Source organism: Eubalaena glacialis, chromosome 2 (assembly GCF_028564815.1).
Source record: "Eubalaena glacialis isolate mEubGla1 chromosome 2, mEubGla1.1.hap2.+ XY, whole genome shotgun sequence".
Lineage (NCBI taxonomy): Eukaryota > Metazoa > Chordata > Mammalia > Artiodactyla > Balaenidae > Eubalaena > Eubalaena glacialis.
Window position 1 is genome coordinate 37755074 of NC_083717.1, and position 18276 is coordinate 37773349.

At 40.6% G+C, this 18276-nt stretch overlaps 1 protein-coding gene across 1 annotated transcript in view; it reads left to right on the forward strand.

The window, feature by feature from the left end:
- IQGAP1 (IQ motif containing GTPase activating protein 1) overlaps positions 1–18276 on the forward strand; it is a 99757-nt gene that overhangs the window by 52953 nt on the left and 28528 nt on the right. Inside the window, exons 10-18 of the mRNA XM_061179899.1 lie at positions 2001–2164; positions 2976–3060; positions 3875–4038; positions 4256–4416; positions 5994–6118; positions 8111–8274; positions 15206–15296; positions 15468–15635; positions 16345–16487. Of these exons, the coding sequence (XP_061035882.1) occupies positions 2001–2164; positions 2976–3060; positions 3875–4038; positions 4256–4416; positions 5994–6118; positions 8111–8274; positions 15206–15296; positions 15468–15635; positions 16345–16487 (1265 nt within the window). The remainder of the gene's footprint in view (positions 1–2000; positions 2165–2975; positions 3061–3874; positions 4039–4255; positions 4417–5993; positions 6119–8110; positions 8275–15205; positions 15297–15467; positions 15636–16344; positions 16488–18276) is intronic.

Consider the following 18276-nt stretch of genomic DNA (forward strand, 5'->3'; position numbering starts at 1 on the left):
GTACAGTCATAGAATAAAGAAAAGAATGATGACTTTTCCTCGAGGTTTGTATCTGAACCTTCACTGGGATTCTTAGGGTAGGTAAGAAGGTGAGGATAAGGCAGAATTCCCCATAGGGGGACAAGCTTTTCCTAATAGTAGAGAAAGTCTGAGACAAGGGAAAGTTGTATGGTAGGAAGATAGAGGGACTTTAGGTCCCGGGAATCATCTTAATGTAATAATAGATAAGATTCTTTCCCTAGGGCTTGGGAAGCCATTCACGCTGCCCCAGGAGAAAGCTGCAGGCCAGATAGTTAAAAATGAGAAAAAGTTTTTATTTTTTGTTAAGTAGGATAAGGAAAATTAGAGTTAGGTAATTAAAGCGTAGTGGGAGAAAGTGTTTAAATAATGTTGTAAAGTTTATAGTATTAGTAAATGTTCATTTAAATATTTACATATTTAAGTAGTAAGTTTACATTTCTAGTAAAAGCATAATTGACTAGATGCCTTTGCAGATGGATAGTCTGAGATTCTGCATTGCATACGTAGAGGAAACCTGGTTGTTACCTATATTGCTTTTGTCTTCTGTCCCCCACTACTACAAAAGCTCCCTGAGGATGGAGATAACCTGTCTGCTTTGTTCATGGCTGTGTTTGCAGCAGGTGCATGCTCTGTGTTGTTGAAGAATGCTTGTTTAGTTGGCTAATGGCCACATAGACCTGCAGCCATGATTCAAGGAGCTGCTCACCTCCTTCGTGTGGTGATCAGTGAGCTGAATTGCAGGGGAATGTTGGGAAGAAGGAAACAGTCTCTTAGGAATCTAACCTTTTCATCCTTTTACCTCTTGGTGTTATTTTTTAGTTCTAGTTTGAGACTTTGTTTTCTCTTGCACTGTTTTGTTTCCTTATAACAGCTTACATTAATTTTCTTTTTGTTTCTTTACTAATGAAAACAGTTAAAATTGATAAGTACTGCTATGCCCCAAATATTTTGATTTTTAGTATTTTATTATTGACGTTTTTTGCTACTTTGGTGATAAAATCAGATGGTTATTCCTGGGTGGGACATGGGAGGGAGAACTCTATATTCTCTTCTAAAATAGGAAAGCTGAAAATAATACAATAATTATGATTTTCCAGTGGCTGTCATTTCTGAAATCAGAAAATACGATATTTTGACTTTCAACTTAATAATACCTTATTTATTTTACAATATAAAAGTACTTTCATGTATTTGATTTCATTTAATCTTATGAGGAGGGTATCTTTGTTATCATTTTCAGATGAAGGAAAATCTGCATTTTTACTGTCGGATAATAAAGCCCTTGTGTGACGTCAGGTTCTGTGACTAGAAGTAGAGAATATTGAGGCGGTGTAGAGAGCCCCTTCCACTCCACGCAGTCAGACCAGCCTTGATGTCTAGGCACTTCTTTGGGCAGAGTACATTCAGGAGACGCCAGGATAATGAAGGGATTCAGAATGATGCTGTATAAGAAATGGTTGAAGGAACTAAGGTTCTTTAGTCAGGAGTAGACAGTCACAGGGAAGGGGGTTGGATGTATTCAAGTATCAACTCTAGGGTGGGAGCTTTAACAATTTTTTTTAAACAGAATTGTCCAGAGATGTAGTAAATTGCTGTGCGGGATACCTTCTCCTGTGTAGTAGTTTAGTCTGGATAATGACTTGGCATTTTAGAGGGAATTTAGGCATGTGTTATTGGTGCCTCTTATATTGCTGCCCATATTGGTGCCAAGCTCTCTGCATCTAGAAGCTTTCAAGTAGGCCTGGGGTGTGGTCCAGGAATCTGTTAAATCTGAACAACCTGGGAACCCCTGGACGTGATGACTTTAAGGTTCTCTTCCAACCCCAAAGTCTAATGCTTCTGTGATACTCCAGAATAAAAGCTATCTAATTATATTTCCCTGATCTGGAACTGCGATTGGTTTTCAGGAAGGAAAAAATATTCTAGGCTATAACGTTAACATAGTTTTTTCTTAAACGTTTGCCTTTTTTCCTCCTCAGTGTTGGCTGCGTTAGTGAATATAGACCTGGCTTTGGAGCAGGGATCTGCACTGGCCTTGTTCAAGATTCTGCAGTCACCAGCGCTGGGCCTTCGAGGACTGCAGCAGCAGAATAGTGACTGGTACCTCAAGCAGCTCCTCAGTGATAGACAGCAGAAGAGAGAGGTAAAAGTACCGTGAGTTGCACCTGCAAGAGTTTATATACATCCTTTTGAATCCCATGCTGTTGTGTCAAGATATATATGGGGCCTTTTTTTCCCCCTAATATAACTTTTTCTCCTGCAGATGAATTAGGCTGTTTAATATCCTCAGGTAAAGTACACATTGTCTTCAGCTCTCTTTTGCTTTTAGAGTTGTAAATCCTCTTTTAAAATAAACATCGCCCATCCCGGCAAGTGAATCTGACCACCCCTTCACTTGAAATCCCCGACTAAAAGCTATTGGGGAGAACCTGAAATTTTATATTCTTACTTCAGGAATTTCCACTTTTAAAAAACCATACCTGACGAGTTTCCTCTGGCCGACACTGGGAAAGTACTTAATGTGCAGTAAGAGTGGACTGTGTGGGATTGTACTTTATGGTTTTCTTTTTTAGAACAAATATGAGGGGATTTCTTTTTTTTTTTTCTTTTTCTAAATAAGGACAAGTATAGATTTTACAAATCCTCAGCATTGGCCAGAGAAAGCAGCATTAATGTGCTAATGATTCTACAAACATTTTATCTCAGAACATTTTGATGCTCTTTACAAAATATTTTTTTTAAATGTGCTTATATCAGGAGAGTCACTCTACCCGAGATTTGACAAGGGCATTCAGCTCTCGCTCAGGCTGCCGCTTTGGCTGTGTGTAGCCTGAAGCTGTCTCTTAGGCCTGTGGCTCTCTGTCCCTAGTGACTGCTGTTGAGATATGAGAACTACAAGGCCCGGAGGCCTAGGCAGGAGTCATCTTTACCTAAGTGTTCTTGGCTTTTCTCAGGGTGGTCAGGCTGAGGCCCTGCAGAAGGAGGAGCTACAGTCTGGAGTGGATGCCGCAAACACTGCTGCTCAGCAGTATCAGAGAAGTAAGAATCCTCTCAGCTGCGTGTCCACTGAGATCCTGAGTAGGGGAGGAAAGTGGCTTTGTGTCATTGAGGGGCCTGAGGTTAGATTCTGTCACTCCTCACCCCACCCCAAGGCTACTAGCTGCAGTCAACTACCAGGTACCTTTGGTGGCAGAAGGGTTCCTCCAGTTTTAAAAGTAGAACCGGAATCAGCGTAGGCTCACTTTGGCTAGTAAGCTCGTGCTTACGTGGTTGGTTAGGGAAGCATCTGGAGGAGACAGGACTAGGGATTGATTGGCAAGATTTGGATGGTGAGAGACGGGAGAGAAGGGTGTTCCTAATACGGGGCAACAGGGGAAGAGGAAGTGTGAGCAGAGGGACAGAAGGTGAAAGATGTATTAAGGAACAGTGGCTAGAATAAAATTTTTGTAGATGTTTTAGGCTGAGTTGTGTAAGATAAAGGCTTGGAAAGATTGTGGAAAGCTTCGAATGGCAGCTTAATAAGCTAGTACTTTTCCAGGCTCCCGCCTGTAGGGGAAGGATGTTTTAGGTAGAGCGTAGTGGTGGCAGGCAGGATGATTTGGAGTGGAAAGAAAATAGGAGTGAGGAAAAGAGGAGGCTGCTTTTTAAAGACAGATTTATTGAGATGTAGTTCACATACCATGCAATTCACCCTCATACAAAGGAGGCTGTTTTCTAAAGATGAAAGTTCTACTTCAAATGTCATGGCTAATAGCTTATCCACAGAATATAACTTTCTTCTGTGAAAATTGGCATCTGCTTCCCCTCGGGCCTCTCAGAGCCAGCTGCCTTTCTGACCTTGTTTTCTACCCAGGACTGGCAGCAGTGGCAGCGATCAATGCTGCAATCCAGAAGGGTGTTGCCGAGAAGACTGTTATGGAGCTAATGAATCCCGAAGCCCAGCTGCCCCAGGTGTTTCCATTTGCTGCCGATCTTTATCAGAAGGAGCTGGCTACCCTGCAGCAACAGAGTCCTGAGGTGAGTTAACTGAACCTGTGCTGTATGTGAGCAAAACAGAGTGGACTTGAATTTAAAATTTAATACCCACTTCTTGGTGTAGTTAGGTAGAGGGGTTTTTTTTGTTTGTTTTGTTTTACTGGAAACTTAGACTCGTTATGGTTTTATTAAACTTCTGACCTCCTTTGGTATTCCAGAATGTCTTTCCTTACTCTCTCCCCCCTCGCTTTCTGTACAGCATAGCCTCACCCATCCTGAGCTCTCTGTTGCAGTGGAGATGTTGTCATCGGTGGCCCTAATCAACAGGGCGCTGGAATCCGGAGACATGAATACAGTGTGGAAACAGTTGAGCAGTTCAGTTACAGGCCTTACCAATATTGAAGAAGAAAACTGCCAGAGGTGGGTGCCCAGAGTGCTGGGTTGAATCCATTAGGTAGCTGTCACCTCTGTCTTTCGTGTGCCAGCACTCTTATTTTCTTTGCAGGCATTTTGACTTCAGTGTGATCGTCTTTTTTTCTTTTTCTATTTCGATACATTTTATTCTTTACTATGCTGAAGGTTTTGTAGTAAATTACAGATATCATAACATTCCACTCCTAAATTTATAAGTATGCTTATTTAAAACAATGAGGATATTATATAGCCAAAATAACACTCTTATACCCTGACAAATCAATAGTACTTCTTTAATACTTTCTAAACCTAGTCCATTTTCATACTTCTGGTTCCAAAACTGTTTGTTTTTTCAGCTGGTTTGTTCAAACCAGGATCCAATCCAGGACCACATGTTAACATCTGATTATTGTGTCCCTTTGGTATCTTTTAATCTAACATTGTCCCTTTCTTTATGACACTGACTTATTAAAGGGATGGGGCCAGTTGTCCTATAAAATGTCCCATCTTCAGTTCTGGTTGCTTCCTAATATTTGGTTTATTCCTGTAAATTGTAAATTAGGTCTAAAGTCTTGTCAAGATTCAATTAAATATTTTTGGCGACGTGTGTTTCGTATTTTCTCATATCAAGAGGCATATAAAATCTGCTTGTCCCCACCATTAGAGATACTAAGATTGATCCTTGATTAGGGAGTCAGCTAATCCCTTCACTGCATATTTATTTTTCTCCCTTATCACCAGAACATAATCTTTTTTTTTTTTAAATGTAACTTTTTTTGGCTGCATCGGGTCTTCGTTGCTGCATGTGGGCTTTTCTCTAGTTGTGGCGAGCGGGGGCTACTCTTCGTTGCGGTGCACAGGCTCCTCTTTGAGGTGGCTTCTCTTGTTGCGGAGCATGGGCTCTAGGCCTGTGGGCTTCAGTAGCTGTGGCTCGCAGGCTCTAGAGCGCAGGCTCAGTAGTTGTGGCACACAGGCTTAGTTGCTCCGCGGCATGTGGGATCTTCCTGGACCAGGGATCGAACCCGTGTCCACTGCATTGGCAGGCTGATTCTCAACCACTGCACCACCAGGGAAGCCCCAGAACATAATCTTTTTTTGTACCTTTTGCACCATCAAAATGTCCAGTTCCCCATTAACCATTCATCTAATATTTTTAACCCCAATTGATAATCCTTGCCTAAATCCATATACTTTCAGTAAGAGTTGCTGAATGGTGATTTGTTGATCTGTCATTCCTTCTGTGTTTGTTAGCTGGTGTATGGCCTTGTTTCCTTGTCTTTAGAGGGATTGCTTGAGCTGCTGCCTCTGATTCCAGAGTTGGTCTACTTGGAATTTAGAACATGTAATATAAATAGGCCGTTAAGAATAAGTGATATCCTTGCATTTTTACACTTTGCTCAAGGAAGCTCCTCAGTCCCAAAGCTGACCTCTAGAATACTTCAAGCTGTTGGGGTTCCTTAGCTATCTCTGTTCCTTGGATCCTTTGCCCCCATGTCTTCTCATTCCTGTCAACCAGAATAATCCTGAAGGTCCCTTTTCTTATGTTGCACTTCATTGTCTCTTTTGTTGGGGGAATGGGGCAGATATCTCGATGAGCTGATGAAACTGAAAGCTCAAGCACATGCAGAGAATAATGAATTTATTACGTGGAATGACATCCAAGCTTGTGTGGACCATGTGAATCTTGTGGTGCAGGAGGAACATGAGAGTGAGTAATCTACTTCCCATCCCCCCAGATAATGTCACAGTTACAGATAATGTGATTCCATGAGCTGGTTCTAAACACTACTCCCGGGAGGATTTTTGGAAATTGGAAAAAAAAAAAAAAATCTATCTCTTTATCTGTCTCAAAAAGCTACAGTTGTATATTGTTTTCAAAACACCAGGCAACTGCTATAATTAGATAAGTATGTAATAACTAAAATTTTCAGAAGGTGAATTGAACATGATCTGTTATTTTTAAATGCTATTATAAGAAGTGGTTCTGACACTAACTACCTGGAGTTAGGTCATATTGCACAGATTGAGGGCACAGTCCTCCCCAAGACTCCTCTCACTTCAGACACCGGCCTTAATCTCTGGAGTTCCCAGGTCACCACACTTCTGAAAAACTGGCTGTATATTCAGGGGTCCCCTCTATCTCCTCAGGTTCAGTAATTGGCTAGAATGACTCACAGAACTCAGGAAAGCACTATACTTATGGTTATAGTTTTATTGTAAAGAATACAAATCAGGATGAGTCAAAAGAAGAGACCAGTAGGTCAATGTCTGGTAGGGTCCCAAATTCGAAGCTTCTGTATCCTCAGGGTGTGTTGCCCTCCCAGCCCATTGATGAGTATCACAACCAGGGAAGCTCACCTGAGCTTTGGATATCCAGAGTTTTTATTGGGGCTTCGTTACATACAAATAATTGATTGAATTATGGCCAACTATTGGCCAAGTAATTGAATTCAATTTCCAGTCTGCTTCTCCTCCCTGGAATAGCTGGGCTGATATTCTGAGATCACATGGCTCAAAGCCCCAATCTTCTAATCACATGGTTGGTCTTTCCAGCATGACCAGCCCCTATCCCAAAAGTTTCTAGGGGCCCACCAGGAGTCACCTGGTTGGCATAAACTCAGGTGTGGTCCTAGGGGCCCACTATGGATAATGAAGATACTCCTATCATTTGGGAAATTCCAAGGGTTTAGAGCCTCCTTTCCAGAAACCAGGGACAAAGACCAGCCAAATTTTTTATTATACAACAGAGTCTTTACAAAAGTAGTCCAGTTGGCTGAGATACCTGAGGAGTGAATATTTCTAGTTTTAATTAGTGTTTCCTGTGAGAAATATTCAGTGATTTAGTGGGAAGAGCCTTGCCTTGGAGTAGGAGGCCCTGAGCTTTGATTCTCCGTCTCTTACTTGTTTGCTGTGTGGTGTTGGAGAGGAGATTCCTAAGGCTCATCTTTTTTTTTCTATAAAAATGTTGAACTAGGTGACTTTTTTTTTTTGATTTATTTATTTAATTTATTTCTTTTTTTGGCTGCGTTGGTTCTCCGTTGCTGTGTGCTGGCTTTCTCTAGTTGCAGCGAGCGGGGGCTACTCTTCGTTGTGGTGCGTGGGCTTCTCACTGCGGTGGCTTCTCTTATCACAGAGCATGGGCTCTAGGGGCACGGGCTTCAGTATTTGTGGAACGCGGGCTCAGTAGTTGTGGCGCAGGGGCTTAATTGCTCTGCAGCATGTGGGATCTTCCTGGACCAGGGTTTGAACCCGTGTCCCCTGCATTGGCAGGCGGATTCTTAACCACTGCGCCACCAGGGAAGTCCCACTAGGTGACTTTTAAGATCCCTTGAACTCTTGACTTTTTGTGAATCAAGAATGGTTTTGATCACACATTGGAGTATACTTGAAAGCTATCCTTTATAAAGCCAGTTTCATCAAAATCCTCATCACTCTTAAGTTAGAGCAAGTAAAAATAAAACAAAAGGACTTGAGATTTCAATAGGAATATGGATATAAGGGAGTTTACTTAGATGAAAAAAAACCACTAAATTTAAAGGAAAAAGATTTACATGTCGTTTAATATTATGGATGACAAATTGTAGTTTGAATCGTGGTAACTCTAGGATAGAGGATTTATGGTCACTTAGCATGTTTAAAGACTGATTTATTTATACAATTTCTTAATCTAAAAAATAACCTTTTGTCCATTCATATTTAGGGATTTTAGCCATTGGTTTAATTAATGAAGCCCTGGATGAAGGTGATGCCCAAAAGACTCTGCAGGCCCTGCAGATTCCTGCAGCTAAACTCGAGGGGGTCCTTGCAGAAGTGGCCCAGCATTACCAAGACACGCTGATCAGAGCAAAGAGAGAGAAAGCCCAGGTGAGTGGCACTAAATTGTTCCTTTTTGTTCCGAGAACTTCATCCCTCCTAGAACGGAGATAGAGGTGGGGTGTTCCCTCAATGACTATTTCCTGGGCACCCTTAGATTCAGAGCACTGGAGGGACACACGATGTAAGAGTCATAGACTCTGCCTTCCAGAAGCTTATGCTATTTTACACATTTGGTTTTTTTTGTTGTTCTTTGTTGTTATGGTTGTAGACACATCTCTTATGTCTCTTTAAAGAAATTCTCTATTGAAATATAAGATCCAGAAAAATGTGTCAGTTATTTAAGTATACAGTTGTATAAATGTTCAGAAGTGAGCATACTTATGTAATTGGTGCTCGGATTATAAAAAGCATTAACAGAAACCCCCTTATATCCCCTTACATCCTTATTCACCTCCGGCCTCCCCGCCCCCCAGCACAGTGGTAACCACTATCCTGATTTATTCTAGTACATGTCTTTTGGTAAATATATGTATGCATTTCTATTAGGTATACATTTGGAAGTGGAATTTGTGGGTCATAGGGAATACATATGTTAAGCTTTAGCAGGTAATGCCATAAAGTTTCTTTTTTAAATTTAAATAATGGCTTTATTGAGATATAATTCACATACCATACAGCTCACTGTTTTGAAGTGTACAATTCAGTGGTTTTTCGTCTATTCACAGAATTGTGCAACCATCACCACAATCAATTTTAGAACATTTTCATCACCCCCAAAAGAAACCTGGTACCTGTAGGTAGTCACCCCTCATTTCTCTCAATCTCTCCAGTCCTAGCTAACCATCAGTCTACTTTCTGTCTATGGATTTGTCTATTCTGGACATTTCATATAAATGGAATCATACAATGTGTGGTCCTTTGTGACTGGCTTCTTTCTCTTAGCTTGGTTTATCCAAGCTGTAGCATGTATTAGTATTTTCTTTTTATTGTTGAATAATATTCCATTGTATGGCTGTACCACATTTTATTTATCTATTCATGAGTCAATGGTCATGTTTCCACTTTGTGGCTATTAGGGATAATGCTGCTATGAATTTGTTCTCCAAAGTAATTGTAATACAAACCCATCTTTTAAAAAGTTTGTCTTGCCTCTCAGCTAGTTTGTTGAGGAAATGGACAAGATTTACTCCTTTTTTAGTCCTCTTGCTGAATAGGAAGTTGCCATGTGTTTAGTAGGCCCTCAGATATTTGTTCTGTGATGAAAGCATAATGACCATCTGTTTTTCGGAATTGTGATTCATCTCCTTTTAAGTTCTTCCTAACTAACAACAATTGGATAAGGAGGACCACAGCTTTCTTTTCTGACTTAGAAGATCCCTATGGTGAGGTTCTTGCAGCAAGCAGAAGAGCTAAAAGAAGTTTTTAATTCAGGGGGTCAGATTCCTTCTGGGAAGCCAAAAGTAGTAAAACAGATCAGGGCTTTTGTGTTAAGGGAGCTATTGTACACCGACAGCCTTGTGGGCTCTAGAAGTTTGGGTTGTGGGGGAGGAGCTGTGGATAATATAATGTTGATAGATCTCCTTTGATTCCATTGTCATGAGAGTAGTTGACATTACTGTGTCCTAAACATATAAGTGTAGCAAGTACCAGGTTCCTTTTAAGAGGGTCATTGCTATGCATGTCAGTTGATCCTGTGGTGAAGGTTGAATCACAACCCCCATTTTGTAGCGAGGAGACAAAGGCATTAACTGGTTTTACTTACTCAAGTGAGAAGCAGTTGGCTGTAGGGAAGCTGTAAATAGAGGTCTGTTTTTGATATCAGTTTATTGGATCAGAGCTTCCCAAACTTGACTGATGACTAGAACGCTTGAAAAGTCATTTTAAAAATACAGATTCCTAAGCTTTAATTCTATTTTTGCTAATTCAGAATCTCTAACCTGGGGCCTGGCTGCAATGATTCTGCGTAGGACAGTGGTGGTAGTGTTATTTTTTGCTGCCTTATTAGTCCAAAAGGAGTCTTATATATCCGATCCGACTGACAGAGGAATGGGCTTTGAAAGAATAAGCTAGGTCTGAGTCCATGTCTAAAAAAGGAAAGTAGATTGAGGATATAATTTGTACCAGCTCTCACTCATGTGATGGGCCTTACTGCTCCTTTTGTTCGGGTCATAGGAGTTAAACTTTTAGAGGATGTGACTAGAGTTTGAAGCATTTCCTTTTGCTGTGGAATAACTTTTCAGAGTTCATCAAAGGCAGAGGAAGGGGAGAGTTAGAGGAAAATGTGCTTAACACTGCCATGCTCAGATGGGTAGACTATACTTTAGGTGTAATTGTCTTTTTTTAAGCCTGAGCTCAGCTTTTAAGTTCCTCTTGGGAGTAGTTTTAAAAATAATCATCTGAGTTCCAAATTTAGCAAGCGAAAGATCTTAATTTAAATTTGATCTGTTTTTCATGTAATATCTTTCTGTCTGGTTTTGGTATCATAGAATGAATTGGGAAGTGTTCCTTCCTCTTTTATGTTTTAGAAGAGTTTGTAGAGGATTGATATTAGTTCTTTAAACATTTGGTAGAATTCACCAATGAAGCCATATGGTCCTGAATATTTGTTTTTGTTTTTGTGGGATATGTTTTGATTACTGATTCTTTCTCTATATTTGTTATAGGTCTGTTCAGATTTTCTTCAAGTAAACTGCCTCTTTCTCTTTGCCTTTAGGGAATTCCATTATGCATATATCTTCTCTTTACTCAAATCTGCTGAATCCCTCTAGTGAATTTTTCATTTCAGTTATTGTATTTTTCAACTCCATAATTTAATCTGGTTCTTTTTTAAAAAATGTATATTCTCTATTTGGTGAGACATTGTTCTCATACTTTCCTTTAGTTCTTTAGATATGGTTTCCTTTAGTTCTTTGAACATACTTAAAATAGCTGATTTAAGTCTTTGTCTACTAAGTTCAATTTGGACAGTTTCTGTTGTCTGCTTTTTTTCCTGTTTGGACCATGCTTTCTTGTTTCTTTGCATGTCTTGTAATTTTTGGTTGAAAGCTGGACATTTTCATAATGGGGCAACTTTGGAAATCAGATTCTACCCCCTCCTCAGGGTTTATGGTTGTCCCTGTTTGTTTAGTGATTTTCAGTTTTTTCAAGTCTGTATTCTTTGTCATGTGTGTCCACTGAAGTCTCTGCTTGGTTAGCTAGTGGTCAGCTAATGATTAGTCAGAAATTTCCTTAAATGCCTAGAACCAATAAAGCTCCCAGCCTTTGCTGAGGGCCTTTGTGTGTGTTGGGGCATGCCCTCGACTCACAGCCAGGCAGTTTACAATTTTGCTTTACCCTTCACTTCATGCTTGCCCAGAGCCTCAAGGTCAGCCAGAGGTCAGAGCTTACAGCCTTATCAGATCTCTTCTGAGCATGTGCATAGCCCATAATGCACTATGACCTTCTAGATTCCCATCCCAGGAATTTGTCAGAGCTTTTCAAAGCTCTCTGTGGACATCTCATTCTCTAGCTTTTCCTTTTAAGCTTTTTGGTTAACCTATTATTTGCCTAAGTTTTTACCCACTGCCCCAGGCATCTGTGATGTGAAGCAATTACCTCTTACTGTTTTGGACAAATACCCCTGGAGAAAAGGCTGTTTGCACTGGGCAAGCTCTAAGTCAGGTCAAATAAAGACAGCCTAGCTGTGGTCTTCCAGGGAACTACCTAACATGTCAACTAATGACAGTTCTGTGGGAATAGATAGGGCTTTGAAGGAGGTAGGTGTGTATGGGGTGGGGGCAGAGGGGGGTGGGCAGAGCACAAATGGGAATAGGGCAATTTAAGTGCCATAGACCTCACTGTTCTTACTGAGAGTCAACTGTTCTTCTTGAATAAACTCTGATTGCTGCAAGCCTTTGGTTAATTTCTATAGTTTTGAAAAAGTTGATTCTGATGACTTTTGTCAGTGTTTTTGTTGCTTCTATGTAGGAGGGGATATTCAGAGGTCCTTCCTCTACTGTTTTCACAATTGTCAGTTCTCTCTTCATTTAAATTTAGTGCCTTTGGAATACTTGCTAAAAGTAGATTACTGGTCACTGGGTAGTATTGTTTGAATGCCAAGACACAGATATCAGGAATTCTCAAGGAACTCACTTTATAATTACAAATATGAATGATTTTTAAGTCTGGCTTCTCCTCCCCCACCCCACAGTCTGTGTGTAGACATACATGCATGTAGCTAAAAATCAGCTGGTGTGCACTGACATGGCTGTACCAGTTGTTAGAATATTGAGTACTTTTGTTTGGTACATTGCTCCTGTCCCAGGCCTCCCAAATGTGTTTCACCACCAGTTCTAGCTCTTTCCCTGAACTTCCGCTATGAGCAACTAGAGGATTAATACCTAAACCAGCAAGGGGCCATAAGATCTCTGCTCCACTCTGCTTGATCAGTGCTTGTGTTGATAAATATGTTGTATAGATTCATGTATGTGTGTTTACATGTGTATATGGTAGGTATGGAGTGGAGTGGTTTATATGTATATATAGCATAGGTTACAAATGTGATGAGAGATAAAACATTACATTTATATTACACATATATGTATCTATAATATGTTACATATATATTACCAATACATACGTGTAATATTTTATCAATCATGACACATGCATCCATGCCACATATAATAGGAGAGACTTTTAAGGAGGTTTTAAGGGGTGAGAAGTGCCCTTTGCAAGTGTGTGTGTTTGTGCTTTCCGTATATATACACACATATATGTACGGTAGCCATTCTTTCATCTCTTTTCCCTTTATTTTCGCCGTATCTTGTGGCTTCTCCACCTCTTTTACCTCCAGTCATTGCCCACTCCGTTTGATTCTTATCTCTGGTCCCTATCTCTTTACCTCTTCTAAAATGCAGTCAGTGTGCTTCTAAGTGTCAGTCAGAGTTGTTAGGGGATGTTATTTCCTTATACTTTATATAGCATTTTCACATTAAATCTATTTTATCTCAATATTCTCCACAATATCTCGTTCAGGGTTTTAACTCTCTACTGAGTGATTTGAGTTAATCTTTAGAGCAAACTTTAACAGGAGGATGTAGGGTTTTGTCATCTTATTCGATCTAATTGGAGCAGAGAGAGCCTGTTCTTTCCTCACACTGGGATGAGCTGGTGTATGTCCCCGATCTTGCCTCCTTCAGTCTGGTGAGGGGTATTTCTGTATATCATTTTCCCCTGATGTACCTGAGACACCGCTCCATTGTTTGTTTTTTTTTTTTCCTCTCACACCACAGCTCTGTTGCTTGTTTCTTATGGGGGAGTATGTATGGAAGTGTTTGTTTTAATCCTTCTGCTTTAGTCTGCCCGGGGCAGAGAAGACAAAACTCTGAATGGTCAGAAATCATGATAAGCTGCGCCTTTCTCTGGATGCAAGAAAGGTGTGCCAAGCCCCCAAGCTTTGCTTACAGTAGACTCTGCTCAGAGCCGGCTGACACGTGCACTAGCCTAAAACTGAGCCAGAAGTGGCCTGGTTCTGTGGAAATACTTGCTTTGGGGGTGCAAGGGTTTTTATGCCACTTCTCTTGGAGACTGCACCTTCAGCCGTCTAGCTTATGACTTCTCAGTTTAAGTTGTTGCTGACTCATTGTATCGTCTCGTATTCAAACTATTGCTTAGCATTGCCAGTATTTATTTGTATGACTCTAGGGAATTGTGTGTGGCCATTTTCTGTTTTCACTAACAGAAGCTGACCAGTGGTAGGAAAGTGCTAAGTTCTGCAGCTATTAGGTGACTTGTTCTTGCATTCTATTTATCGGGTTACTCTTTTCCTTTCCCAAGACTATGAGCTTCTTAAATTGGGACGGTGCCTCTTATGACTGTAAGTTAAATGATCTTTCTAAAACTCTGAATTAGAAATTTTTCGATTTCAGATGCCTTCCTTTGGCCTTACCCTGTCACCAAGGCACTTTATAAATTGCAGGGGTTTGTGACTGCTTGGCTCTGCTGAGTGAAATATTGTGTATCTCTCCCCAGTAATGCAGGAGGAAAACCAAGCCTCCTCTAAGGTTTTGCACTTCAACTGCTGGGCCTGCAGAAGGCAGTGAAACTTTCCATTTTGCCCCACAGCCCAGACCCTGCCTTACCTGGCAACACAGTTACAGTTACTGATCCCAGCCGCCTCATTGGTGCCTTGGCAAATTATATTTACATCAGGCAGTCTCGATGGATTTTTGAGCTACTATTTATCCCAATTGCTATTAGCTCAAGCCTCAGGAACAGTTACTTTTGTTGGGTCTGTCAGGATTGCCTCAAACATGACTCTCAACCTGGACACTTTAAAACCTGAGCTGCCTTGTCTAGAAGGAGAAAAAGACTCCACTTCTATTTCACCTCTGTCCCTAGTATTCATCTCAAACTACACTATGGACTAGAGAGGCTTTTGTTGGCCATGCTGAGAAAACTAATCACCATTTATTATGTTTCTGTGTGAAAATGTGTTTTTAAGTTTCCAACAACTGATACAACTTTCAAGTTTTAGAGTATAAGCTGGTGATAAGATTAAATTGCCTATAGTGACTCCTGGCTTCACATGTGATAATGTCTTGATAGTCCTAAAAACAGTAGTCATAGAGAATATTAATTCCCTCTGAATATTGTTGGCAAAGGAGGCTTTCTAAAAAGTACTTCATGTCATGGTGCTTGTCACAGTATTTAAGTCCCTGGGCCCCTTCCCAGTTGGGACCTTTTGCCCCTTCTAGCAGCTCTTGTCCTCCTGAACAACTTGAATCCATCTTCTTACATCCATCACCTACATCTGTGATATTTCTCTTGTAACCCTTTACCAGTTTTTTGGTGCCTGGCTTCTTCAAGTTGACTATTCCATGTGTCTTGTATGTTGGAAACTTCTTCCTCTATCTCTAATTGAGTCTCAGAAGCCGCCATCATGACATGTACCCTGATTTGATGACTCTAGTATTGTTTTGCTTTTAATGGTTTGTAGGAAACCCAGGATGAGTCAGCTGTGTTATGGTTGGATGAAATTCAAGGTGGAATCTGGCAGTCCAACAAAGACACCCAAGAAGCACAGAGGTGTATGTATCAGTTGTTTCATTTCTACTCTGGTGGAAAGTGGGGGTGGTGAGGTGCTCCGTATCTTAGAACTCAGCTTGACCAAGATAGAAAGATGTAGGGGGAACAGTTTGCTAGTAGGTGAATCTAGACACCTTCTATACTATTCCAGTAACAATTCTCTTCTGGGATAGTTGCCTTAGGAATCTTTGCCATTAATGAAGCAGTGGAGAATGGCGATGTTGGAAAAACACTGAGTGCCCTTCGTTCCCCTGATGTCGGCTTGTATGGCGTCATCCCTGAATGTGGTGAAACTTACCAGAGTGACCTTGCTGAAGCCAAGAAGAAAAAACTGGCAGCAGGTGAGTTTGGGTAAATAGATATGTGCCCTGAAAGTAAGAACTTGAAAATATCATAGGGCAGATGTAGAGCAAAGGGACAAGCTATAGGGAAAGGTACTTCAGAATACAGTATTAGGCTTATTTTAAAGACACAAGGAGATAATATTCCTATTTTTGAAAATATTCTTTTTCTTCCTCTTGAGGGTGGCTGTGTTAATAAAAAGGTCAGTTTTCTGAAAACGTTTATCTTTCATAGGGTGTTAGTAGTTCTGATTACCTAAGCCTGTAGATATTTAAAAGTAGTTTATCTGCAAAAAGAGGGGAATAAAGATAAGATTTTTCATCCCGTTTCATGGCCCTTGTTTTAAAATTAACTAGAGAGGCTGAATGGCTGCAAGTGTTTTATCAGAATAGTTTTCTGACACACAAGGTCTTACTTAGGTATAGGCTTCGGAAGGAACAGAGGCAGTCAAGGTTGATTTCCCCGTTTGGACTTCATAGGTATTTTCTTTTTATACTGTGGATATGAATGAGCTAAATGAGGCATTACAAAGTCATAATTTAAGAGGGACTTAGGATCGCTCTTTACTCTCATAAACCCAGGGACAGGTTTTGGAATGGTCTTCATTCAGCCTGTTAACCCTTACCAGAACAATCCTGTGGTATTAGACATGTGAATGTGGGAAGTGTGGCTCTGGGTTTCTTTCATCTTTCCTTTATTTTCTGCCAGGAGATTATAACAGCAAGTGGGTGAAGCACTGGGTGAAAGGTGGCTATTATTATTACCACAATCTGGAGACGCTGGAAGGAGGATGGGATGAACCCCCAGACTTTGTGCAAAATTCTGTGCAGCTTTCTCGGGAGGAGATCCAGGTAGGTCACATTTCTTCACAAAAGAAGAAGCTGAGAGAAAGTACCTGTATTTTAGAGGTAATATTACTTAGGAGGAACAGGGCATGTGGTCAGAAGCCGTAGACTAAAATTAAGGCTACATAACAAACTACTTTAGAGTAATTTTTCCAGTGGGAGTGCTTAAGGCCTAAATTAGTAAAACATCTTGATTATAGAATTAAGTCAGATGAATTGTGTGCTTTTTAAAGAAAACTGGATGATCCAGCAAAGAACAAAAAAAGTTGCTCTGACTTCTCATTAAATGCAACTACTCTTCATCTTTCCCAATGTACATTTTTAATCTCTTCTGACTATTCCACAGATTCCAACTATTCTATATTAGAATATAACCTGCACTTTCACATAAAGTTAGCATTTTTTCTTATAGCAGCTTTTAAAGTGCTTCTTTCCCATCCTGTGTCTTTGCTTATGCTGTTCACTCTTACTAGAATTTCCTCATTCAGCAGTTCCTGAATACCTCCTGTATGTACCAGACACTCTTCTAAACACTGGAGATATAGTCATGAACGAAACAAAGTTCCTGCTGTCGTGAGATGTCCCTCCGCTGCCATCTACATCTGTCAAAATTTTATCCTTCCAGGCACACCCATCTCAAGTGTCACCTCCTCTACGACTCTTATTAAAATTCCTTTTCCTTCCCTTCTCCATCTTCATTTCAAGCCCCCCCCCCCATAGTCTCTGTATTCATTTAGAATTTAACCAACTTGGATTTGTTTCAGTCGTGTGTGTACTTACCTTATGCCCACTGCTAGTTTTTAAGGTGAGCTACTAAGTTTGCAGTCCTTGTATGTAATGGTCACTTACTTTGTCCTTGACAGGCTGTTGAGCACTTCCAATGTTACTTGGTGCTGAACTCATGGTTATCAAACTGGAGTTGTCTAATGTATATGAAAGGAGAGGGAAATATATTGAGGGAAGTTGTTCAGTGAGCTCCTGTGGGTCATGATTAGACACATGATTAATAGGCACAAAGATTCCTAGAGAGAAGGGACAGTAAAGGACTTTTAAAAGGTTATCTACTTCCACTGGACAGTTATTCCCAAATCCTGTGTAGAAAAAAATGGAATGTTCACATATGTAAAAACTGAAATAGTCCCTTTCTTCAGAACTCACCTATCAGAGGAATGAGTTTCTATCTTGTGTTTATTCAAGTTCTCCTCTGAGGGAAATTATAGTCTCTTACCTTCCCAGTGTTTCACCTTCACTGCTAATGGTTTCACAGGTGATTAAATTTAACTAAGCTCATTGAACTCTATGTTGGGCGTTGAGAGGCTATAAAGATGTATCAGAGTCTCTACCTTCCAGTTATTAACAATATTGTGGTAAAAACAGCAGGCACAGAACTGAGTACTGCAACGTAAGGCAGAGAGAAATAGATCCTTTAATAACAGTAAGATAGAGGAAATGTTAAGGAAGCAGTTAATTCTATCCTGGAGAAAGACAGCATAGATAACATTTTAGCAGATGAGAAACAGAGGGAAGTCTATTCTGGACAGAAAGGACAGTGTGGGGAAGGACATCAAGGACTGGAGGAACATGGGCCATTTCAGGGAGGACGAGTGGTCCTTTGACTGGCATGCGAAGTGGAGGAGGCAGAGAAGAGAGGCAAGGACCTGACGGGCCATGTGAAGGAAGCCAGGGTGATCTTCCAGCAGGGTGATTTTTAACTCTTTCTGGGTCGTGTACACCTTTGAGAATCTTACTAACCTCCACAGAGACACTCCTACTTAGTGTTTTGTGTATGGCCCTA